At 35.8% G+C, this 26,966-nt stretch overlaps 2 protein-coding genes across 2 annotated transcripts in view; both read left to right on the plus strand.

Moving 5' to 3' along the window:
* LOC311586565 (complement factor H-like) overlaps positions 1–26,966 on the plus strand; it is a 168,165-nt gene that overhangs the window by 103,375 nt on the left and 37,824 nt on the right. The window lies entirely within an intron of this gene.
* The window catches only part of LOC311586686 (complement factor H-like), a 42,754-nt gene that overhangs the window by 15,219 nt on the left and 569 nt on the right, over positions 1–26,966 (plus strand). The window contains exons 4-12 of the mRNA XM_084762817.1: positions 5,705–5,887; positions 6,935–7,111; positions 13,103–13,276; positions 14,009–14,191; positions 14,278–14,457; positions 17,145–17,321; positions 19,647–19,823; positions 20,008–20,217; positions 24,540–24,722. Of these exons, the coding sequence (XP_084618943.1) occupies positions 5,705–5,887; positions 6,935–7,111; positions 13,103–13,276; positions 14,009–14,191; positions 14,278–14,457; positions 17,145–17,321; positions 19,647–19,823; positions 20,008–20,217; positions 24,540–24,722 (1,644 nt within the window). The remainder of the gene's footprint in view (positions 1–5,704; positions 5,888–6,934; positions 7,112–13,102; positions 13,277–14,008; positions 14,192–14,277; positions 14,458–17,144; positions 17,322–19,646; positions 19,824–20,007; positions 20,218–24,539; positions 24,723–26,966) is intronic.

Genomic DNA, 26,966 nt, shown 5'->3' on the forward strand with positions numbered 1-26,966 from the left:
CCAGACAAACCACCGTAACAACAGGGGAGAAAGACATACTGTCTCACTTCTGGCTGAGGCGCTGTTGGCAAGTAAATAGCAAGTGTGTTCATTTTCATGCTATCCAACATATCACATTTTTTTTCATTTAGTTGTAATGATAAATACAAAATATTCCTTTAGTTGTGTCAACTAAAATTGCGTTACCCAAACTGAAAGTAGATGTTCATCTAGAAGTTTATATTTTACTTTTAGGTTTTTATCATTTTGTGTCAGTTTGATATGAGTTTAACAAATAAGTTTAAGCTTATTATCTTAGATTTATTTATTTATTTTTAGAATTTTTAAAAATATATTTTATTAATTTAATAATATTACATCTCAATTGTTATATTATCTTAGAATTAGATGCTTATCTATTGATGTTCTACCTGATAAAAAATATATTTTACTATGAAACTGTGGTTGATTTTGATGAATGAGTTCTAGTCTTATGTATGTGTGGCTGTTGATTTCCTGTTCTCTTCCACTGTTTTTTGTGTTTGTACAATTCACCAATACCACAGGTTTCTTGAATGATTATTGTGTTATGTAAGGCTTAATAGCTTTTAATATATTTGGTCTTCAATTAAATAATAAAGAATAGTATAGAGTGTAGAAATATACAATTGGGCAACTGAAATATTTTTATTCGTCAACACACTGAACAACATTTACATCAGCTTTAAAATGTCTATATCACAGAGTAGGTTTTAAAATTTTCCTGTCTCTGTGGTCCCTTGCCATGTAATTTTTAGAATGAGCTTGCTCATGTGCCAGAGCCTGCAAAGTCAGTAGGACAGTACCTAGATTTGGGGCTTGAGATTGAGGAAACAGAAGTGACAAAGGAAAAAGAAAAAAAGACAATAGTAAAAGGAGATGAGGAGAAGTGCCAGGAAGGCTAACAGTGAATACTGCTGCAGCGCCAAGTTTATTTTATTCAGTCTTTTTATACAGTATTCATGTGTGTGAAGTAGAAAATTCTTAGAACAGAAACTTGGAACAAAAATAATTACTGACAATTACTTTAGTTTATTGACGTGCTTAAGTTTCTTTCAACTCGAGGTCAAGGAACGAACATCAATCCCTACATCCTGACCTGGAATTAATAATAAACCTTCTGTTTAAGTAAGTTAGCCAATAGAAATATCTTGCCAAGTCCTCAAGGCTGGGTGAGAGTTTACAAGCCAAATTTGTAAATCCTTTGGCCTGTTTATGCTAATGAGTCCAGAGAATGACTCCCAACATTCCTGTATTTTAAATGCTTTGCTGGGATCAATTTGGAGACAATCAATACAGTCTAATTGAATTTTTCTATGCATGAGTATAATATAGTTGTAAATTTGGTTATATCTAGTTTCTTTTAGCACTATAATGTTGTATGCAGCAAAAAGGTCCTATGTGAGCTATGTAGATTACATTTCTTTTTACATAGAGAATTTTTGTCTTAGGTGGTGTACAAAAGCAAAGAGAAAAAGTAAAGTTGGAACTCGTTGAAGTTTGCTTCATCCACCAAGTGGGGTATGTGTGTGTATGTGTGTGTGTGTGTGTGTGTGTGTGTGTGTGTGTGTGTGTGTGTGTGTGATTTTCCCCCTTTTTCACAGGCCCTAGAGAGATTTTCACAGACTAAAGAGAATTAAGCATTGCTCCCTCAGAGACAAGTCTACTGAATGATGAATTGCTGAATCCATGCCCCTCTTCAGTTTACCTGACCTGTCAAAGTTGGCCTTTCGCATTTTACTAATTCTATTATTTTTTTACCTATGGTATCCCACAATTGTTCTTTTAAAATATGTTAAGAAATATATAGTTATAATTCTGATCATTGCTGATATTGATAATTTGTGGCATCTCCATTTCTGATTCAAATTCTCTGAAGTGGCTATTGATTTAGGGACATTTTATAGTGCCAAGCTTTAAAATTCATTTTATATAGGAATGTTTGTGTCTATTGTGAATATAATAGGATATAATGGAATATAATTTAGGATATGACTCGCAACCCCAGATCTACTCATTATGGTTTTTTCTTTTTTTTAACTATAATTTATTCACATTATATCCAGGTTGTTATCCCTTTACTCTTATCTTCCAGTTCCCACCCTCCCTCCCTCTTCCACACTATTCCATTCCCCTAGACGTCTGATGGGGGAACCTCCTCCACCACTGTTTGGTTACAATCTATCAGTGTCATCAGGGTAGCCTGCATCCTTGTGTGCACTCCCTTGTATGGCACAAATGCCGCCCCACACTAAAGGGCCGTGATCAAATCACAGGCACCAGAGTTCATGTCAGTCTCCTCTCTCCCCCTCCCCAGACACATGGAGAAAGAGCTGTCCATTTGCTACATCTGAACAGGAGGTCTAGGTAATCTGCATGCATGTTCTGTGGTTGGCACTTCAGTTTGTGAAGGCCTCCATGGGTAGATCTACCAGGCTTCATGTGAGGCTCCAAACTCCCCCAGGTCCTTCCATCCTCTCCCCTTCCATACAACTCTCAACTCTCCTCCCAAGGTCCAAGTGCAAGTCCCAATATCTGTCCTAAACCCCAACTGGGTGGAGTTTCTCAGAAGAATTTTATGTTGGGCTAATATCCACTTATAAATGAGAATATAGCACGTGTGTCTTTCTGGGACTGGGTTACCTCACTTAGGATCATATTTCCTAGTTCTATGTATTGCCCTACAAATTTCAAGATTTCCTTGCTTTTGATAGCTGAGTAGTATTCCATTGTATAAGTGTACCATGGTTTCTTTATTCATTCTTCAGCTGAGGTACATCTAGGATGTTTCCAGATTCTGGCTGTTATGAATAAGGCTGCTATGAATATAGTTGAGCATATGTCCTTATTGTATGCTGGAGCATATTTCAGGTCTATGCCCACAAGTGGTATAGCTGGGTCCTGAGGTAGCACTATTCCTAATTTTCAAAAAAAAAAAAAAAAAAAGCTCCAAATTGATTTCCAAAGTGGTTATACAATTTTGCACTCCCAGCACTAATGGAGGATTGTTCCCCTTTCTCCACATCCTCACCAGCATGTGCTGTCACTTGAGTTTTTTATCTTAGCCATTCTGATATATGAAGGTGGAATCTCAGACCAATGAAATAAAATTGAAGACCCAGAAATAAACCCATAGACCTATGGACACTTGATTTTTGACAAAGAAGCCACAATCATACAATGGAAAAAAGATAGCATCTTCAACAAGTGGTGATGGTCTAACTGGATGTCTACATTAGAAAAATGCAAGTAGACCAACATTTAGCACCCTGCATGAAACCAAAGTCCAAGTGGATTAAAGATCTTAACATGAAAACAGACCCACTATACCTTTTAGAAGAAAATGTGGGAAAGAACCTTGAACTTATTGGCACAGGAGACAGCTTCCTGAACAGAACACCAATAGCTCAGGCTCTAAGGTCAACAAGTAATAAATGGAATTTCATGAAACTGAAAACTTCTGTAAGGTGAAGGATACGGTCAACAGAACAAAAACAACAGCCTACAGACTAGGAAAAGATCTTCACCAACCCTACATCTGACAAAGGGATGATATTCAAAATATATAAAGAACTCAAGAAATTAAACACCACCAAATCAAATAATCCAAATAAATATTGGGGTACAGAGCTGAACAGAGAGTTTTCAGCAGAGGGATATAGAATGATTGAGAAATACTTTTAAAGTGTTCAATATCCTTAGTCAGTAGGGAATTGCAACTCATTATGGTCTTAACTTCTGCTTTTTCTAATAGCTAAAAAGAGTCTCAAGTAATGAGTGTGGGCCCTGTTCCTTTTCAATGTGTACATTGAGTGCAGCCAGATTTCTCCATGCTTGTTTCTGTCACCCCACAGATTTGTGTGTGTGGTTTAACCATTGATACTTGGATGTAATGGACAAACATTTCTGAATGAGTTGCTGGGATTTTGTTGTTGATGTAAGAGGAATAAGGTGTTGCCACAAATACATTTTATTTCACCTCCAGCACAGTCCTTTGAGTAAAGCAGCAGTGCTCTGATGGCACTCTGGCAGCCAGAGCTTGGGACTGGAAACCTGCAGGATTAGAAGACTGAGTTTGACTGATCATTTTGTTCCCCTTCGAAATTTCATTAGACTAGTTTAGAGAGCGTTTACTTTCCAACTACTGTGTTCAGAATATTGATAAACTTCTTCTGGGGTCTTTCTAAAGTATGAGGGTGATCAAAGGACTCTTCCAGTTTGGATCTCACGTTGTTGGTGTGCTGGGAATCTTTGACCTTACTATTTGGGTTAGTTTTTCTTCTTGTGTTCTTCTGTATCACAGTGTTTGTGCTGTGCTACAGCATGCTAGCATCTGGGCAGAGAAGCTAAAAGATGGCTGTAGACATCTGCATGTTTTCTCTCTTCCCACTTCTCCATGCCACAGGTCCCAGCGATACAAGTATCTTTAAGAATAACTTTTGTTGCTTAAAGTCATTACAGTATCCAATTTTATTCCTAGTTGGGTTCTTTATCACTGCTATTTTCTGTAAAATCCCTTCCTGTATAAAGCCACCTTGATGATAGACTTCATTTATCTATTGCTATCCTGATATTCTAGTCCAGTGTTTTTTGTCTTCCAGTACTCAGCTCTGGTAATTTTCCACTATAAATTTATGTTCGCTTGTTTTGTGTGTAAGGGGGAGCTCTACTCTTATTTTATTTATAATTTTATTACATGCCTTTACAAAATCAAAACTTTCCCTCATTTGACTTCTGCTTGATCTCTCTTCATCTTTTTCAGGTTTTTAAAATGTTAATATGTTGGTATTTACTTTTTTATAAGTACACAAAATGAAACAATTTATTCTTATTCTTTTCTAAGCTGTTTGATGGTGTTCCTATCTCTTCACTACTTAGCTATCTTCAGATGTTTTATTTTATATTTTTGGTGACATTATATAAAATATTTAATGTTTTTTCTTTTATTTTCTACTTATCCGTACACAGGAAAAAGTGTGTTCCAAGAAGAAACCTAGTGACTGAAAGAAGTATATTTTGATAGTTTCTTTTTTTGTTGTTAATATTCTCATGCAATATATTTATATCTGGTACATTTTACAATGAAATATTATCCAGCTGATAAAAATGAAATTGCAAATTTTACTTTTACATTTTCAAGTTCATTTGGAAAGGATTTGAGGAGGCATCGTCTTGACATGAAAACATTAAATAAACTTATTATTTGCTCTGAACGATTTTGAACTTTGAACATCCATTGTTTTATCGGTTTACAGTTACAATGAAAATTAAAATTCTTGGTACTTGAGTCTGTAGCACTTATGTGAATAGATTTTCCAAGATCATAACCCAACCACAAGAACCCTAATAGCAAAAATGAGTTTGATACATCTAAAAGACCTGATTTATTCTCAGGTTTAAAAGAAGTACAAGAAAAAAAATACTTTCAAGAGTACTGACATTCTGTAAGATTATGGATTCACTTGGGCAAAAATAATTAATAAATATGAGTGGTTTAAGTTTTGTTTGTTTCACAGATAATTGTGGTTTACCTTTAAACCTATGAGTTGTTTTCTTTAGCCAAGTAATGTGAATTATTTTGATTATTCTTGATCTCCAATTTTAAATTGCTATTTTAAATATGTTTTTATATTGTGAATCCTTAAGCTACTCTGCACAAACTCATCTTTTTATGACTTTTTTTTAGAGACATGTTCAAATACAGATATAGAAATTGAGAATGGATTTTTTTCTGAAAGTGATCCAACATACGCTCTAAATAGAGAAACACAGTATAGCTGTAAGCAGGGCTATGTAACAGCAAATGGAGAAACAACAGGAACAATTATTTGCCTACAAAATGGATGGTCAGCTCAACCATCATGCATTAGTGAGTATTTCATTGTACTTTTTGACATTATAGTAGTCATATATAAAGGTTTAGCTTTATTCTCCTTCCAGTGAGTGATGCTATTTCATTTGAAAGATACGTTTTAAAGTTCAAGAAAAAATACACATGTCTATTTGTTTTTCCTTTTGGACCCATTCTTGCATTATAAAATATGAGTTCATTTGCCTTTACATTGTCTTAAAATATCATATGAGTTTAAATCTAGTGAAGGATTCTTTGACTAGCTACCTTTTAAAAAGGTCTTCTTCCTTGAATATCAAACCCTTTGCTCCAAGATGTAAAGCTTGAAATGAAGATATATGTCCATGTTTTAAATCTCTGAATATGTGATAACCTTTTAATATGTATTTGATACTATAAATTAAGGCTCATCTCAGAAAGCCTCACTCCTAGAGATCCTTGCCAAATATCTTGATATTGGAAAAAATAAACGTTTCCAGGTAGCAGAATATTGTGGTGTTTTAAAGTTTTCCTTGTTTTAGGATCTAGGACTAATGAAGGTTTTTCTAAGAATTAGTTTCTAATAGTTAGTTATCTAATTTTATTTACCAAGGTAGCTCGTGCTAATTTTCAAAAACACTAGTCAACATACTTTAAATGATAGGCAATTTAAGATATTCATTATTTTTTAATTTCTAATTTTCTGTCTGTTGTGCTTTTACAGAATCTAGTTAAAGAAATAGCAATTAAAATATTTCCATGTAATATTCATTTATATAAAATTATGAGTATCAAGGCACCTGTATTACATTTGGCTAATCAACTTTTCTATATTTTGTAAGTCATATTAACTACTAAATATGAGACCTTACTGTTCAAAATACACCTGCACCTATTTTATTGGTAATATGTGATAAACATAAGAAAAACAAGCTGATAAACTCTTCTAAGGGTGTGTTTATACACTGCTTAATTTGTTATCATATATTAGCCTATATGTACTTTCGATCATGGGAGCTACTCACATTGTCCATTGACATATGAGAAATGATTAGAAATGAACTCTTCTGTTTTATTTTACATTAGAGGCTTGTGATATGCCTGTATTTGAGAATGCTGGAACCAAAAATAATAGCACATGGTTTAAACTCAATGACAAATTAGATTATGAGTGCCATGTTGGGTACGAAAACAGACAAAAACATTCCAAAGGCTCTATCACATGTACTGATGATGGATGGTCCGATACACCCTCATGTTATGGTGAGTACTATCTTCTCTGGAATTTTCTTTTACAAAATAAAAAAATAAATAAATACTTATGTGTTATGTAAAGAATTGAATTTCCTAGAACCTGCCTCCGGTTTAATATAAACTTGGAGAAAGATCTGTTTTGAAGACTAAAGATGACAATATTTGTTTTTGTTATTTGGTTACATTCACTTATTTGTCTGCATGTGTAGATGCATGCATGTGTGTGTTTTTGGAGGTGTGCACACTGAATGAAAATGAAAGAAAAACCTGACTTCTTCTAAGTATGAGTTCAGGAGAAACTTTATGAGACTATAAAAGAGAAGGAGAGCAAACAGAGGCCCTGAGAACCTCGAGACCCAGAGCACAAGGAACTGCATAGCCAAAATGGCTGGCTTATATATGGAAGAGCAGCTACAGCAAGGACAGTGGAACCCCGGAACCATGGGTATGAAGAGGTTGGGGTTTGGGATGTGGAGAAAAGTGCTGAGAGGAGCCTGAACTTTTTAAAAGTATTGGTAATGCTGAGAGAGAAGAGTCAGCATCTACATTGATAAGTTAAATAGGCACCTCAGTTGTCATTTGTCTTGAGTTTAAGAACTAATATATACCATATGTAAATGTTAGAGAGCCTTTAAGAATCAGCTCTCTCTTTTCATGAAATGGGTCCCAGGGACTGAACTCAAGTCACCAGGGTGGGTGGCCCGCATTATCCCTGATGAGCCATTTCACTGGCCTGACATTTTTTTAAAATAGTGCATTCATCAGGTGTAGATGGCACAGACTTGTGAGTCCAAACCTTAGGATCCTGGAAGAAGAGATTTTAAGTTTGGGGACACGTTGGGCTACATAATGAGTCCTGGTTTCAAAAATTTTTAATTAATCACATATCAGTGATTAAAGTATAGTTGTTGTTATCATTAATTCAAGCTCTTAATTATTTAAAATAGATCTCAATTACCAAAATATGATTTAAAGTACAAAACGAAATCATGAAACATGAAGAGTGTGAGGGAAGAGGATACAATAAAACTGGAAGAAGTTTAAAATAAAAACAGAAAGAATAGCAGCAGAGACTAAAAATTTGATTTGCAGCATCTAGGGTCCACTCAGACATAACTCATTAAGGATGTCTACACCTGGCAATGTGGTACACACCTATAATTTTAGCACTTTGGTAGTTTAAGTATGATGGTCTTGAATTCCAGACCAATTTGGGCCACATGGCATGATCAATCATAAACAGAAACAAGTGATTTCTACATTTTATAAAAGGTAAAAACAAACATATGGTGGTCATTAAATTCTCTCTGATTGTAAGCAGTTCAAGATTATGAAATTCGGGTTTTCTACAATACAGTTGAATTCTAAAACAGAATTGCAAAGGGAGGACTATTTATCCAGCTGGACAGTATGTGATTAGTCCATAACCTTAAGGTGAGTCTTAGCATTACAAATATAGAATAAAAATCCCAGAAATTATTTATGTACAATTCTATTGTGTAACAAAACTTTTCCTGTAGAGATGATATACAAGTATTTACACACCCAAGTTGGGAGCCCATGACAGACCAAGAGGCAGATACCACCAAAATTCAGCTTGGAGTCCCATGCGTTTTACTGGGTTCCTTACAGAATACTGGATAAAGGGTTACTTACCGTAGCAGAAATGACTCAAAGTCCACCCAGCATAGGTAACACCTCATAAAGACTCGGACCCTGGAGCATAATGCACAGAGAGACGTACAGGTTGAAGAGTGTCTTTTCCAAGTAACTCAGTTGATGTAAACCCCTGCCAGGCAGCTCAGCAGATTCCTGCTTCTTCCAGGAAGATGGTATGGTCTCCGTGTTCATGTTAACAGCTAGGGTAGTCTGAGTGTCTTTGCAACTTTGCTTGTGCCAGAGTGACTCTCAGCAACCTAGCTAGTTTCTTTACTTTGGAAGGGAGGGGCCTACTGAATCTGTCAGTTTCAGGGACTCCTTGAAACTATTTTTAGGTGTTTAATTTCCTGCTTAAGGAGCTTCCCTGCAGGATGGAATATTTCAATCTCAAGGAAACTATTTTACTGCAAACTCCCAGGGACCTTCAGTATCTCCAAACCTGACAGGGAAATGTGAACCAGAAGAGCGGAAAGGGGAGTGATAAGACAATAGAACAAGCTGATGTGATAAGATAGGGTTATATTCCAAATTTAATAAAGACTAATGACAGTGTGAACACAGATAGGAATATGTCAGTTCTTCAAAAACAGAATGAAGAATGGCAGTGTTTACTTGTTCTGGCCTCAAATGTACAGCATAGAATTAGACAAGACTCAAGACTGACCACCATCCAGGCTTATTTCAGATGTTCTGGGAGTTTTTTGTTGTTGTTGTTGTTGTTGTGATGAGATGTGTGTGTGTGTGTGAGTGTGTGTGTGTGTGTGTGTGTGTGTGTGTGTGTGTGTGTGTGTGTGTGTAAGACCAAACTATGATCATCATCATTATCAAATCCACTTAAGCTGGGTGGTGTTTACAGAAAACTTAAAGAACAATACACCAAAGAATGCAGATTGATATATTTCCGTACATGAGCACTAAGAGCCATCCTTTCAAAGAGAAACATCTCTCTCAATGTATGTCAGTCACTCAGGTCATTAGATCATATCTCACAAGTTATAGCCTCTGTATAAACACAGCAGCTAGGTAGCTAGGTCAGACTCCGCAGGAAAGATGGCTTTCTATCCACTTTAAGACAGTATTGTGTTATGCTAACAAGATAATTTGTGTAAAATCAACAAAAATACATAAACAGGACAGATACAAATAAAACAACAACCATGGATGATGGTAGTGGTGGTATCGACGAACTGTGGTGAGTCTCGCTCAGGATGACTTAACAGTCAACTTAAAGCCCAATATTTAAACGAAAGAACTATCTGGAGAATGCTCACAGAAGGCTCAAGTGTATAGCATGAACTATTTCTCTGAAATTCCATTGCCAGATCCAAAAAGAACATTTCCCCCTTAGACACTACTTTGAAAGTATGTCTTTCAAATCTGTTAGTTATTATGTACTAACATGGGATTGGAAAGTATGGGTTATCTTTTACGTATTACCCGAATTTTAAAATTGTGATTTTTAATTTTTATTTCTTACTTTAAACTTATTTTTTAAATTTTATCACTTTATACCCCAATTGTAGCTTCCTCCCTTATTACCTCCAGGTCCTGCCCTTCCTCCCTCCTTCCCCCTATTCACCTCCTCTAGTCCTTAGAGGGGAGAACCCTTTCCCTCTACTAACTGAGCCCAGCCTATCAAGTCTCATCAGAACTTCTAGCATCCTCTTCCTTGGTGACATTGTAAGGCACCAGCCAGGGGTACGTGATCAATGTGCAAGCAACAGGGGACATATATGGAGACTAAGCTGACAATCAGAGGGCTGAGCATCTGAGTTGGGTGTCTGGGTCCTCTCCATGCATGGTCCTTGTTTGGTGCATCAGTCTCCCCTGGCCCCGTGGTCCCTTGGTCCCAGATTTGATGGCTCTGTTGGTCTTCATGTGGTGCTCCTGTCCCCTCAGGGTCCTTCTATCACCCCACCCCCACCCCACACTCATCCATAGGACTCCCTGCACTTGTTGAGTTCAGGGTGAAAACTGAGAAAACTAACTTTAAAGGCAGATGCTTAAAATGAAAGTTTTAACCCCATCAAAGACTTTGATAGTCTAGTTTTACAATTAAGCTTAGTTGTTGTTTGAGGGTTAAGATGTTTTTACGTCTAGATAGATGTTTTAAGTTGGTAATGAAGAGATATGATAGATATTGATTTACATTCAGAATTTTAGATAAACCAAGATAAGAAAGATGTTTTCTTCAAGGATGCCAAATACAAATAGCCAATCCACTAAGAATGTAACATTTATATAATACCTGATTATGTCATGATTCTTCTTTCTGTAGGTAGTTTATTGTGTACATGTGTAACGTATATATAAAAAATAAAAAATATTTAACAAAAAAAAAAGAGAAAGCTTTCTTTCTGAGTTCAGGGATGTGGCCAGTTTAGGATCCTACCCATGTCATTTAGGGGAAGTCGTACTGCACATTTAAAGGTGAAAACTGCAGTGAGCTCTGGGGAGAGGGAAGAGGATGGAATCTTGGTACAGGATAATCAGCTCCGGCTCAGGTTATTTTGCTAACAATAAGTTCTAGCTGACCATGAAAGTGTGCCTAGCCATCGGGGCAACTGGGCTTCCGGTTAGGGAATTTCTGGGAACAACAAGCCACAGAGTTTCTTATTGAACATACACATAGTTTATGGTCCACCTGACCTTGTATAGGTATTCTTTGACATCAGCAACGAGCTGAGATGATGTGGCTGGTGGGCCTGAAATAAAAAATATCTATAGTTATGCTACTTGAAAGGATCAAGCTTCAACACACTCTGCCCAAAGTGTGGCTGTGAGACTCATCTTCTACTGTGATCCCCTGCTGGGCAGAGTCTTTCAGAGGACAGCTATGGTAGGCTCCCATCTTCAACTGCTTCCAGGGTCTATTCTATTTGCCCTTCTGAATGAGAATTTAGCCATCTGGGAAATGCAAATCAAAACAACTCTGAGATTCCATCACACACCTATCAGAATGGCTAAGGTAAAAAACTTAAGTGACAGCACATGCAGGCTAAGATGTGGAGAAAGGGGAACACTCCTTCATTGCTGGTGGGAGTGCAATCTTATGCAATCACTGTGGAAATCAATCTGGTGCTTTCTGAGAAAATTGGGAACAACTCTCCGTCAAGACCCAGCTATACCCCTCATGGGCATATACCTAAAAGACGCTCCACCATATATCAAGGACATTTGCTCAACTATGTTCATAGCATTATTTATAATATCCAGAAACTAGAAACAACCCAGATATCCCTCAATGGAAAAATGGATAAAGAAATTGTGGTACATCTACACGATGAAATACTATTCAGCTATCAAAAACTAGGACATCATTGAAACTTTCAGGCAAATGCATGGACCTGGAAAAAAAAAGGTTCCTGAGTGAAGTAACCCATTCCCAGAGAGGCATGCATGGTATATATTCACTAATAAGCAGATATTAGCAACATAATACAGGATAACCATATTACAATCCATAAACCTAAAGAAGCTAAGAACAAGGATTTATAATTTTTAAATTAGAAAAAAAAAGATATTTCAAGGAAGAAATTTTTTTCGCCTTTTACTTATTCATTTATTTTTTCTTTTTTTTATTAATTTATTCTTGTTACATCTCAATGGTTATCCCATCCCTTGTATCCTCCCATTCTTCCCTCCCTCCCATTTTCCCCTTATTCCCCTCCCCTATGACTGTTCCTGAGGGGGATTACCTCCCCCTATATATGCTCATAGAATATCAAGTCTCTTCTTGGTAACCTGCTGTCCTTCCTCTGAGTTTTGTTTTTTTGTTTTCTTTGTTTTAGTAACACCCAACATTGCCAAATATTAAGAAAAAAATTGTAATGGAGAATGCTACACATTCTTAATTTGAGTCAGAATAATCAACAGTTATTAGTAGGAGGTGGAAGCACAATGTTTCTTATTTCCCTTTTCATTTAAAATATACTACTTATATTTTCATAACTTCAGATGCATTAGAACTGAATTATGTGATATACTTCCTCAATTATATTAAGCTGAAATAATTTCTAATATGTAATTTACATATTATATGACAGTAGTTCAAATATGAAACAATTTTGTGCTATGAGAATAAGGGGTTTGTAATTTTATCATTAATAATTCTCTGAAGCAAATGAGATCCACTAAAAATAGTTAGTATTATTAATCAGTTTTGTGGCTAATATACTGTTTCTCATTGACATCCATAGTGATTTAGGGACCATATTATTGGTAATAGGTAGCATTTTCATGAGGAAGAAGGTTACTAACAATTCCCTGTGAATGTATATGAGAGAGATAAACCTACTTATCAATGATTAACTGTATATTCTAATGATCTTACCTTTCCAGAAAGAGAATGCAGCATTCCCATACTAGAACAACACTTAAATGTTAACCCCAAGCAAGAAAAATATAAAGTTGGAGAGCTGTTGAAATTCTCTTGCCGAAAAGGACACAGAGTTGGACCAGATTCAGTGCAATGCTACCACTTTGGATGGTCCCCTAGTTTCCCAACATGTAAAGGTCAGTATCTGTTTACATTTGATGAGTGAGAATCAAAAAGTTTATTTTTCTTCTCCTGATATTCCTCAGTCTTGTAGGATGTTTATAATCTAAAGTGTATCCAGATATATAGACACGCAAGAAAGATATGTTTTGTGTGGCTAGTACACAGTCACTTGTATACAAGGCTAATCTCAGGTTAAATTGCTTCTTAAAATGTGTATCAATGTGTTAACACATACAGCATAATGGTTGAGACCAAAAATAATTCTTTCCTTTTGTCTACGTTACCACTAATGCTAGCATTTTTATGAGACAGGCCTTCCCTCACATTGCATAGATTATGTAGGAAAGCAGATTTTAATTAATTTAATAGCAGGCATTAAATAAATCAAAACATTGATTAGATACTTGTTAGAGTGTTGGTATTTTTTATAAAATGATAACTATATGATAAAATATTGTACATGAATGTAAAAATCACTATAATTGACACAAACACAATTGCTGAATGGTCTGCAAGTGTCTTCAGAGCATCAAGTTTACCAAATACTATTTCACCTTCAATATACTTACAATGCTATTTTAATAGGTGTTATGCAACTGTGGAATGTGAATCTAAATTAAATACTATTTATTTGTAAGAGCGTAATAAAAAGTGATATGCTGAATAACTGTTTTAATTTCTACACTTACTAGAGTTTTAGACTAAAGATGGACATTTTCATTTATTTACACATATTTCTGCAATAGGTCAAGTAAGATCATGTGGTCAACATCCTGAACTACTCAATGGGGACGTTAAGGGAACAAAGAAAATAGAATACAGCCATGGTGAGGTGGTGGAATTTGATTGCAAATCTAGATTTCTACTGAAGGGACCTAATAAGATAGAGTGTGTTGATGGGAACTGGACATCCTTGCCAATATGTGTTGGTAATTAGAAACATTAATACTTAAACACTGTTTTGTATCTCATGTGATGCCTTGATCATAAATACCCCTTTGTGAAACATCTACAGAGGAGGAGAGAACATGTGGAGACATTCCTGAACTTGAGCATGGCTCTGTCCAGTTTTCTGTCCCTCCCTACCACCACGGAGATTCAGTGCAGTTCACTTGTGCAGACACCTTCACAATGATTGGACGTGGTTCAGTTTCTTGCATTACTGGAAGATGGACCCAGCTTCCTCAATGTGTTGGTAAGTCTCTGTGTCTCAAATTGACACTTTATAAAACATAATTTTTATTGCAGAAATATTTCCTAGTATATATTCTATAGTTAATAATCTTCTTGGATCTCTACTTAAATAATACGAATCCAAACTAGTGTTTATAATTTAGGGCATGTCTACTTTTGAACATAAATTAATAATACAACCTGAAAATGTTTGTTGTTTAGTCTCTCAAATCTAGTTTTTAGTTATAAATTTTTAATGTGAGTGAAATTGAAATACTATTACCCAAGAAGATATGACTACATTACAAAAATATCATTGCTGGTACTATATGACACTCTTCTTCCAGGTCTTGGAAAGCTAAGAAATAAAATGGGCAAATCACCTATCTTCTCTTCTCCTATGACAAACTTTCCTTTCTCAGAACTTCTGTGAAGCTTCTTTCTAGTCTACATGCTGCAAGTTGGAGTCAATGCACTTAAGTTGGGACAGTAGTCCCTGTCATCAGCCTTAGAAACTCAGCTATACCAAAAAGTTTTGGAATTGGATGGGAACCATAACCCCATAAACTACTTCACACTGCAATGAATCACCCTCTTCTTTTGGTGGTTGAATCTTTAACCAGTAGCTGAAAGCATCTTGGCACCTACATTCACTTCTCTCTGTAACTGCGGTGTTTCTTATAGTAATCCTGGATCATTCCCTCATCAGTGTGCTTAGTGTCCAATCTTTATAGTTCATTGGCATTTTAGATGTTGGTTAATGTCAGGGAAACATAGAACTCCTTTGGAAAGGTCTCTTAGGCCTGTGTTGTTTAATAATATGTTCTCATGCCCAGAAGGCAAACCAACTCTGAAACAGTTTCTCATTTAAATTAATACTGCCAAAACCTTAGGCATTTAGATTTTTTTTCTATGACAGGGAAGATTCAACCATCACTGGGATATTATAGGATCCCAAGGATATCAAAATGAAGTATCAGCTGTCAGATTTTTTTTTTATTTTACCAGACTCCAAAGTTTTTGCTTTGATGTCTAAAGAAAAAAAATTTCATTTTCTCCTTTCAAATCAAATATGGGTGAGACAAGTCACTCATTTGCCTCTGACCCTTTAGAAAAAAACTGTTTTGTTGAAATATTGTATGTAGGCTCAGTCTAAATATGCGTGGATTATGCTTTAGTGTATTTATAAATAATGAACTTGGATTCTGAAATTAAATTTTTATTTGCAATTTAAAAAATAAATTAATACTGCCACTTATTAATTGTTACACTTTTTGCTAAATAAATACATTATGTCAAAGCATTGCATTCAATTCTATAAAAGCTATGCTCATCACTGTTTTAAAACTGTTTAACAACAACAACCACAAAAATCATATGGGAGAGAGTCAGCCATAATGTCAGGCATGAGACTCAACTCTACATTTCTAACTACAAAATTCTGCTTTATGATTTGTTCAGACTTCAGATGTTTTGTTCTGAGGTTAATCTGCCTGCAGCCACCTTCAGATGACTCTCTCCTGTTATGTCAAGAGTGCTACAAAGTTAATCTTAACATACAAAGATTTTAGCCTGTCACTTTGTTACTATTTTTCATAGGTTTAGTTTTCTTTTGAGAAATAAGAGATTTCTTCAAAAACAAAGTACTCACACAGTTACCATGCTCCCTTGACTATATGCCTTTCTTCACTTGTCTTTATGGAACACCAGCTTTTCCCCCCTGTGAACCAAGCTTAAGAAAGTGACTAGTTTGCAAGTATCTTGATAGCTTAAATTTTTCTGGTCAATATTTTAAATGTTGTTTTAAACAAGTGTAGTGCTTTGAAACAAGTGTAGTACTTTAAAACAAGTGTAGTACTTTAAAACAAGTGTAGTACTTTGGCTATTTAGTTATTTTTTTTATACTTATCTCAGTCTCCATTTATATTAACAAATGTTATCCAGGACCTACTGAAAGTTTCTCACAATCAAAAAGAACTCTCACCTTCACTGAGAAATTAAAATATATATCACACTAAAAGAACTATATAGCTCTTACCTAACTCATAACACAACCAAGCAGTTTCATTATTGTGACTTCATAGTGTCATATTATAAGATGACCTAGCACATGAAACAGCATCTTATACACTCATAAAGGGAATATAAAAGAGATAGATGCCTTCTAATTTCTTATACCAATTCAATCTCTCATAAGATGTTTTGAAATATTTGTACCCAATATATAGTTAGATGTTCTTTTCTCATATTATACACATCAAAAATGAAATTTAAGCTGGAAACTCCTTATATCTTATATGCATTAGTTTTTATCTTAGTATTTTTTTTTACCATTATAGACTAAAGATAATATAATGGGAGAGAAAAAATGTGAACATTTTCACAGCTTTCAAGTATGGGATCAAAGCTGGTCGTGTCATAATCATTTCCCAGGTAGTACATCTGAGACAGTGATTTCCGATGCACACACAGTTGCCAAATACCTAAAGCCCTGCATGATATAAGCGCTAAGGTGTGAAAGACTGGATGTGAGACCTAGTGCTCACACCATAAACCACTGCTGCATGGTGAATCTCAGCGTTTTAGCTGTCAGAGTTTATAGACACAAATCGCAGTTTCATCGTACAATGACTATATAGCTACTTTTAATGTAGCAGCTAGCTCACTCCTGTACTTGTTTTTATTTTTCATGGAAATATTTCCCTACAGCAACAGATCAACTTGAGAAGTGTAAAGCACCATTGTTAACTGCAGTTTGGGCAAAAAGGGCCTGGAAGCATGAATTTAATCATAACTTTAGCATGAGCTACAAATGTATAGGAAAGCAGGGGTATGATCACTCGATCTGTGTCAATGGAAGATGGGATCCGGAACCAACTTGTACAAGTAAGCTCTTAATTATTCTGTATTCTAGTGACTATTCTAGTCTTTTATCATCTGTAGTAGTAGTAGTATCATTGAGTTCTTAAAGCAATGTAATTTTTTTTGAGAATTTCATGTGAATCCTGTATTTATATCATTTCCACCTGTCTCTCTTTCACTCCGACTTGTATATATAAATTGAGTCTGATGAATCCATTTAGTATTTCTTTTATGTATATTAGTTTAGGACTAAATGCATAAGATTAGGTAACCTACTTATGGGCTCATTCATGCTTGGAAAAGACTGATTTTCCCATTATAGATAGCCATTAATTACCTGTATCTCTTCATGTAGAGGAAAGGCTTTGTAATATTTTTCTGTCCATGTTGACATGTCAACTTATATTTTCATCATGCAGGTGCTATTTAGGTGAGCATGCATTTGAGATTATATGGGTTCAGAATCCCTGTCCTGTAAGAAGACACAGTCTCATAGCTGACATACTGCAAAAATAATATTTGTAAAATAAAAGATGATTTAGAAATTACTGTATTAATTTGTTAGTTACTGTTAGTATAAAACACAAAAGAAACTTGACCAGGATGTGTCCTAAGGGTACCTTACTGTTACATTACTTGTAATTCTTTCACCACAATGAATGTGCTGTGCATTTCCTATGCCTGTGCTGGATCATCATGCATTTCTATATTGCCAATTTAATAACCTATTCATTCTTGTAACAATCAATCTTTTTATCCAGAAACCTGACTCGTGACATCTCCAATTCTATGTAAATAGCAATTTATACATTCCATTATTTTTGCTTTCCTATCTCGTCACTGTCATTTTGGATGCTCTGGCTGATTTGATATTTTAAACTATGTATATATAGTTTATATTTAAGTGAACTAGGCTGCCATGAACTCACAGAGATCGACCACCCTCTGCCTCCTCAAGTGCTGGCGTTACAAGTGTGCATCACCACACCCAGCCTTAAATTATTTCGTAAAGACTAAAATTCACAGAAAACTACTTTCATGCCATATCAAAATAATCCTATAACATGTGTGTTCATGAATTCACATGTTGTTCTGTAGATGCTTCTGGTTTTATAATATCTGATATAATTTTGATTATAGTATGAAGTAAAGTGGTAATTTTTGTTTTTTCCTGTATGGCTACCTAGTTGTTCATAGATTGTGGAAAAAAATGTATTTACTACACTAGTGCTACTTTCTTTTTAGTCATTCTGCTGTACTTAAGCAAAAGTATAAAAGATTGAAGTCATTAATAACACTAAGAAAGCACACTTTCATATTATGAATCTGAAAGATTAATCTAAGGTGCTTGATTTTGTAGTGACTTAAACAAAACTTCTCAGAGGCATGTTAATACAAGCACCAACTATGCATTATCCTAGATCCATGCCATAATTTTTCACATCTCTAACCAGTTCTCATTAAATGGTATGCCCAGGGTAATGGACATTTTGAATAACATACTACAGACCATTTGTGAATATACTCCATACTCTAATAGACCAAGAATTAACTCCACATTGATTAACACTTATTGTTTCCTTGACAGAATCTATAATCACCTAGGAAACAGCCCTGAGTAAGACTGAGAGGACATTTCTAATTCAGGTTAACTGAGGTGAAAGGGGCCATTATAAATATAGGTGACACAATTTTATGAGCAGAAATCCTAGAAAAAAGGGAGAATTGACCTGAATCCCAGTGCTATTTTTTTTTTCTTCCTGACAACAAGTAGCATATGAGCAACTCCACACTCTGGTGGCCATGATTTCCTTGCATGATGAGCTAAATTAAACCCTTTTTTCCTTCTTTCTTTTCTTCCTTATTTCATTTTTAAAGTTGTTTTTGCCAGGTATTTCATCATAGAGATAACAAAAGTCACTAGCATATTAACCAAATGTAAGCATCACTTTGATTAATCAACTTTCATTGGTAAACTATCTAATAAGGACTTTTAATCTACTAAAACATATTAGATCATAGCTATCCATAGATAGCACTAGAGAAACCTCCATGTAACCTTAATATATTTAAGTGTATAATTCCATTAAAGTATTATAAAGGCTGGAAATAATTGAAATAAGTTTTATAAAAATAATGCAAGACTGCTTTTAAAAAAGAATGCATGAGAAGCAATCTAGAGCTGATCAAGAAAAGATATTAACTTTCTAAACAAGGTGAAGAGTATAAAATATACATAATTGTTATGTAGACATAACTAATTTACTATTTAATGAAAACTATTACTTTAGTAATTTAAGATACTGTCTTTAGTCAATAACTCTGATTTTGATGTTTTTCTTGGAGCAGAGAAAGAATCCTGCCCTCCTCCACCACAGATACCAAACGCCCAAGTGATTGAAACCACAGTGAAATATTGGGATGGAGAAAAAGTATCTGTTCTTTGCCAAGGAAATTATCAAACTCAGGGCACAGATGAAATGGTGTGCAAAGATGGAAGGTGGCAGTCATTACCACACTGCATTGGTCAGTAGCTATGACTCACTTTGCAACATTCTTTCTTTGAATATCGAAGAGAACTCAGGTGAAGGGGGTTATTGAAAAATAAGGGCATAACATAAATACTATAAAGACATGATCCAAGCAGTTTGTTTTTATTTTCCAATGTAAGCTTTTTATGTCAGCTTGATTATATTTTCTGTTCTTGTAGTAAAAATTCCATGTTCCCAGCCCCCTGAAATAGAACATGGATTTATTAAATTACCCAGTTCATCAGAAGGAAGGAGAGATGCAGTTGAGTCCAGTTTTCATGAACATGGCACTACGCTCAGCTATGCCTGTGATGACGGTTTCAGGCTATCTGAGGAGCATGGGGTGACCTGCCACATGGGAAAGTGGAGCTCTCCACCTCGTTGTGTCAGTGAGAACAGCAGGAAATTCAATTCTGGTTTTAAAATAAATTATTACCAGTAGTCTACTTTCATCATAACCAGAAGGAAGAATAATTTAGATTGATACATACAGTCATTTATATATTATAATCATAGATTTCTACTTGCATAATTCAACCTATACTGTTTTAGTTAGTTGCATTAATTGTCTTCAAATCTACTTTTGCTCTTATATTTCTGTTTCTAAATATGATGTAGGGTCTACTGACTTCATCTGCTTGTGTGAGTTGTAGTAATTGATTTGACAACAGGTGTTAAATTGTCTTTTTCCCACAGTGTGATTGCCCTCTCCCACTCAATATATAATATGTTTCATGACTATTAATCCTTTGGTTTTTTCCTCCATTTGTCACTCATGATTTGTCAGACATTGATGTCAAGTTCTTTCTCAGTTCTCAATCTGACAGATACAAGACAATAGACAGTGGCCTTAGTAAGCACTGCGCACCTCTTTTATAATGGCGTATCTTCCTTGTTAACATTTCCTTCTTGTACTGCTGCATCTAGAAATGACACATACGAGTGAATTTCTGGATTAGCGCAATGTGGAATCATTTCACTATGTTATTATCATTGTGGTTTTTCATGACTTCCTTGTGCGCCCCCATTCTCAATTCATCAGGTTATTGTGTCTCTTTTTTTAATATATATTTTTTATTAACTTATTCATATTACATCTCAATTGTTATCCCATCCCTTGTATCCTCCCATTCCTCTCTCCCTCCCACTCTCACCCTACTGCGCCCCCCCATGACTGTGACTGAGGGGGACCTCCTCCCCTTGTATATGCTCATAGGGTATCAAGTCTCTTCTTGGTAGCCTGCTGTCCTTCCTCTGAGTGCCACCAGGCCTCCCCATCCAGGGGACGTGGTCTAATTTGAGGCACCAGAGTTTGTGTGAAAGTCATACCCCACTCTCCACTCAACTGTGGAGAATATCCTGTCCATTGGCTAGATCTGAGTAGGGGTTTGAAGTTTACTGCATATATTTTCCTTGGCTAGTGTCATAGTTTGAGCAGGACCCCAGGGCCCAGATCTGCCCATCACAATGTTCTTCTTGTAGGTTTCTCGGACCCTCTGGATCCTTCTATTTCCCCATTCTCCCATGCTTCTCTCACCTAGAGTCCCAATAGGATGTCCTCCCCTCTATCCCACTTTCATGGTAAGTGAAACGGGACCTCATGAGGGTGTATTGTGTCTCATGAACTAGATAGTTACCAATATGGAAAAGAATTTACTTACAATTTTCTAAAGTTTTTGGAATTGATGGACCAGCATTTATTAAATGTGTGGGAGGAAAGTTGTCCCAGCCACAAGTTTGCATAAATATAGTTATATTTTCATTCTTTGTATAATACATACTCTAATTCAAGTTAAATGTGGCACATATAAAAAGTTAGGTATAATTCTAGCATTTAAGAAGGTTTTTCTGGAATATTCTGGATGCTGGCAGGCAAAGACAGTACTAGTAAAAGCAGTTTCATTTTTTGAGACCAACCAGTTTATATTCACTTCATGTAGTCTGAGCTATCAGCATCCTCAGACTTTTTGAGTGCACTGGCTCTGCTCAACAGGCTCATCATTGTAATGACAGTTTTAGCTGCAATATCACTACAACAACAATGCTTTAAGCTTTTGAAATTATCTTTATGGGTAATTTACATTTGATGAAATATAAAGGAGAAATATACCATAAGTGTGGAAAGTGTAAGAGAAAAAAAATTGGATGCAAAATTCAAAAGTCTCAAGAATTATAATTATAGTCATATGGATTCTGAATCTACCTTGTTTATTTTATTTATTTTTATAAATATTGAACAATTCAATGTAATTTAGCCAAAATGGGGAACATACTGTATTTATTATTCTCTGTGAACCTACATATTGCTTCATATATATCATGTTCTACAATTTTCTGAAAACAAATACATATATATTCTTAATTTTTCAGAAACTGATTGTGACAATTTACCCATGTTTGAAAATGTCATACTTGAACAAGTGAAAAAATATTCATATAGGTCAGGAAAACAAGTGACATTCAAATGTTAACATAATTATTATATGGATGGGTCCAACATTGTGACATATGTTAATAGCAAGTGAATTGGACAGCCAGCATGCAAAGATAGTTTAATGTGGTATAAGGGGGCTAGGTCCTACTTCCTGGAATCCAATGAGACACAAGAGTCCAGTCCAATGCAATCAGCAAGAGATGCTTTATTGACCCATTATGATGGGGTCTACCAAGCTCTATTGAGCTGAAGACCCCGAATAAGCGTAGCTTGGGTCTTTTATACTCTTACAGAAGCAGAACTTATTACAAACATGATGGGTTAGCTGACCTTTAAAATGATTGGTTACTAGTTATTTTATCCCTGAGAGGGCAAGAGCTCAGCTTGGGACATCATGTGCTGTTAAGTGTTTGGGACAGGTATCAGGGTGTGGTTTTTCTCGGAAAGTATAGAACAGCCCTGAAGCCATCTTGGAAGGTACTGAGTGGCCAGGGTTGAAAAGCAACTTTTCTATCTTTTCCGTAGTTTCAACATGTATTTATTAAAGTTTCAGGTCTACTATAATTTAAGTGTGGTTAGAGTTTAGCTTTTAAAGCAAGATGATGTTGGTTTATGTTTAAAATAAAAAGCATGGAACTGAAAATCCAATAGCCAAGCTGATTGGATAATGATCTCCAGAGTATGGTTCCACAACCAGTATCATTAGTATCTTTGGACCACGTTTTATAAATGCAAATTAACACTGAGGAGCTCATTCTAGATATCTTAAATAGAAATGCATCTAGACTTGAGAGCTTGATTTTCTATAAAGTCCTTTAGGGAATCTGTATAGACCCAGCTTGGAAAATACTGTAAGTTGTAAAGATTTGTAGATGCATTGTCACAGATTTATCTTACAGTTTTTTGAAGTCTTGCTTATATCTCATTTTCTCTAATTGGTTTGGATATTAGGATATTTTATTTGATCATCTCAGAAAGCCACTTACTATTGAATATGAACTATATACTGATGAAGCACTAATTTACATCATATCTATAAGGAGTCTTCAACTAAATCGTACAGTTCTCAGATTTCTGTATTCAGATCAGTTAATGTAAAAAGGTTATTAATGTGTTAGAGAGAGAGACATCTGTCCTTTTGTTCATTTGTTTTACATTGCCTGTTTTTCAGTCTTCTTTCTCTTTTTCCCCTTGCTTTGGAGGAGGAGTTCTCAAGAATTTTATTTTGGCATGCATCTTTAATTGGTTTTGAGTGTACAATTTGAGAATGTGTGTGTGTGTGTGTGTGTGTGTGTGTGTGTGTGTGTGTGTGTGCGCGCGCGCGTGCACGCACGCCATCCTGTACTAATGCCGACCTTTTACATTTAAATGGAAATCTGAAAACCGTACTTACCTTTAAAATCCATTTACCATTTCTACTTCCCATGTTTTACATAAGAATCCCCTTTAAATTTCCTACTACTTTTACTCAGCACCCTTCTCAAATGCTAGGTTTCATCTAAAGCAAAAACATAATTGAAAACTCCTTCTACCAGTTACTTTTCTCTTAATGTCTTAATTTCTGTAATGAATTGCAGTAGTTATCCTTTATGGGGAACTCTCTGCTGGAGAGCAATCTCCCTTATTTACTTTTATCTGACCATGTCCTCACAAATGTCTTTATTCAAAAAAGCTATTACCACAGGATATAGAATTCAGGGCTGGCAGTCATTATCTATCACGTCATGTGACTTCCATGGTAATAGATGAGAAGTCACTCTCTTTTGGACCTTTGTCCAGAGTGGCTGGTGATGACTTTCTACTGATCTTTGTTCAAGATTGCCAAAGAGTTTCTACAAGAAAATAATAAAGCAGATCAATAACATGTGGACAGAAGGACAATAAATACTCTAGTGTTTTGAAACAGAGAAACTCTGCCTGTCTGCACTGGCATCGGTGTATTCAGCAGCTGAGAAGACATTTGCTATCACTGGAAAGTTTCAGGGCTGACATGCTTGCTCCATCTCAATAATTGCTTTGGGTGAGAAGGAAGTACTTACAATGTAATTCTTAGTTTATAGGATTGAATTGTCCTTAAGCAATCATTTGTGTAGCCCCAAATCTATCAATAGGTCTTGTTTAGCACTCTATTTTTTTTATTTAATGTTGGGAGTTCCTTTATTTATTTATTTATTGCTTTAACATGTACATTTATGTCATTGGCACTCTATTTTTATTGGTTCAGTGTAAGCCAGTATTTTGACTTGATCTCTCAAATACTAATTGCTGTCTTCTTAGATTCAAAAGGGAAATGTGGGCGTCCTCCACCTATTGACAATGGAGACATCACCTCCTTCCCATTACCAGTATATGCGCCTTTATCATCAGTTGAATATCAGTGCCAATCCTTGTATAAAATGCAGGGAAGTAAGGCAATAACATGTAGAAATGGAGAATGGTCAGCACCACCAAAATGTTTACGTAAGTACCCTTTTTTCATAGATTGTGAAAACTCACATCCATGATTAGGATTTTTTGTGTAAAATAGAACATTCAATGATTAAAAGTACTATTTCAGTGACTGCTTGACTTCCCATTGTCAGCATGTGAGAAATAAAGAATATCAGATTTCTTTTATACAAAATAGTAGACAAATAAAATTATATGTCAGGGGTTCTCAACCTTCCTAATGCTGCAATCCTTTAATTCGTTTCTTCATGTTGTGGTGACTGTCAACCATAAAATTGTTTTTTGCTGCTACTTAATAGCTGCAATTTTGCTACTATTATATATATTGTAATATAAATATCTGTGCTTTCAGATGGTCTTAGGTGATCACTGTGAAAAGGTCATTTAGCCCCCAAAGAGTCACAAGTCACAGGATAATAACTGATCTTATATGTGATATTCTGTATTATTGAGTTTTTATTAATGCATTGATGTCTGTAAAACCGGAAGCCAGCATGATGTTTCCATACTTGTTCTCTTAGTCAGTTTTCTATTGCTGTGAGGAGACACCCTGAACACAGCATCTCTTATAAAAGACAGTATTTATGGTGTCATGTGTTTGGTTCACTATATCAATGGAGGGAAGCATGGTTGCATGCAGGCAGACATGTTAGAGAAGAAGTGGACAGTTCTACACTCAGCTCTGAAGGCAAAGGGAAAAGCCATTGGGTTTTAGAAACCTCAAAGTCCACCCACCAGAAGCACAGATCCTCTAATGAGGCCACACTTAATCTCACAAGGCCACACACTCATCAACTGAAGGGAGTCCTGATGATTTTTCATCTTAACTACTGATGATGAGTATATAAAGAATATATATGTAAAGAAATGTTGTTCAAACATAGTAGAAAATAGAAAATGTTTTTATTGTTTGAGTGAGAAAATCCTAGTGGTGTCTATTAAGTAAAACCATCCAGAAGCAAGAAGAGAAGTCCTTTGTGTTCTTTCCCACACAGTGAAAAGTAAAACTAAAATATTTCTTGAATGTGGGGCAGTGGTTAGTAAAATTAGGTGACATATTGGAATAAGACAGAGGTGTGGGAGGAAAGCTAGATTTAGTCACTTCAAGGTATATAGAAGTGTAGTCACCAAGTGCTCATATATTTTAATGCGTAGACATCAGGCAGTGGCTCTTCTATAAAAGGAGAACCTCCTCCTCCTCCCACACCAGATGACCATATGACCACAGCCTATCAGGTCTCATCCAGACAGCTTGCGTCCCCTTCCTCTGTGTGCCCATGGGGCCTCCCCACCAAGGGGAAGTGATCAAATCTGGGGCACCAGAGTTTATATCAGAAGCAGTTCCCACTCTCCCCACCACCATGGAGCATGGATGTCCATTGACTAGATCTGAACAGGGGTCTAGGTCCACTGCACGCAATATACTTGGTTGCTGTAACAATTTGTGTAGCCCCCACCCCTACCCCCAGCCCCTATCTAGATAACTGGCCTTGATGGTTTCCTGAGCTCTCTGGGTCCTTCTATTCCCCCATTCTTCCATACCACATTCAGCACTCCACCTTGAGTACAGCAGCAAGTCCCAGCATCTGTCCCAATCCTCCGCTGGGTGGAGTTTCTCAGAGGGCATCTGTGTTGGGCTAATATCCACTTATAAATGAGTATACACCATGCGTGCCTTTCTGGGTCTGGGATTACCTCACTCAGGATGATCTTTTCTGGTTCCATCCATTTGCCTACAAATTTCAATATTTCCTTGTTTTTTAACCGCTGAGTGATATTCCATTATGTAAATGTACCACAATTTCTTTATCCACTCTTCAGCTGAGGAACATCTAAGTTGTTTCTAGATTATGGCTATTATGAATAAAGTTGCTATGAACATAGCTGAGCAAATGTCCTTGTATGGTGGAACACCTTTCAGGTATATGTCCAGGAATGGTATAGCTGGAGTCTTTTGTAATTTATTTATTATGTATACAGTGCTCTGCTTATTTGTACACCTGCATGCCAGAAGAGGACATTAGATCACGTTATAGATGGTTGTGAGCTACCATATGCTGATGAACTCAGGACACTTGGAAGAGCAGTCAGTGCTCTTATCCTCTGAGCCATCTCTCTAGTCTGTATATCTGGGTCTTGAGGTAGAACTATTGTCAATTTTCTGAGAAAATCTAATTATCACATTAAACATTATTTTGACATTATTTTCTGCTCAATATTTACTAATTTTGTGTACCTATTTCATACAGGTTTTTG

This window comes from Acomys minous (assembly GCF_964271855.1).
Source record: "Acomys minous genome assembly, chromosome: 1".
NCBI classification, from domain to species: Eukaryota; Metazoa; Chordata; class Mammalia; order Rodentia; family Muridae; genus Acomys; species Acomys minous.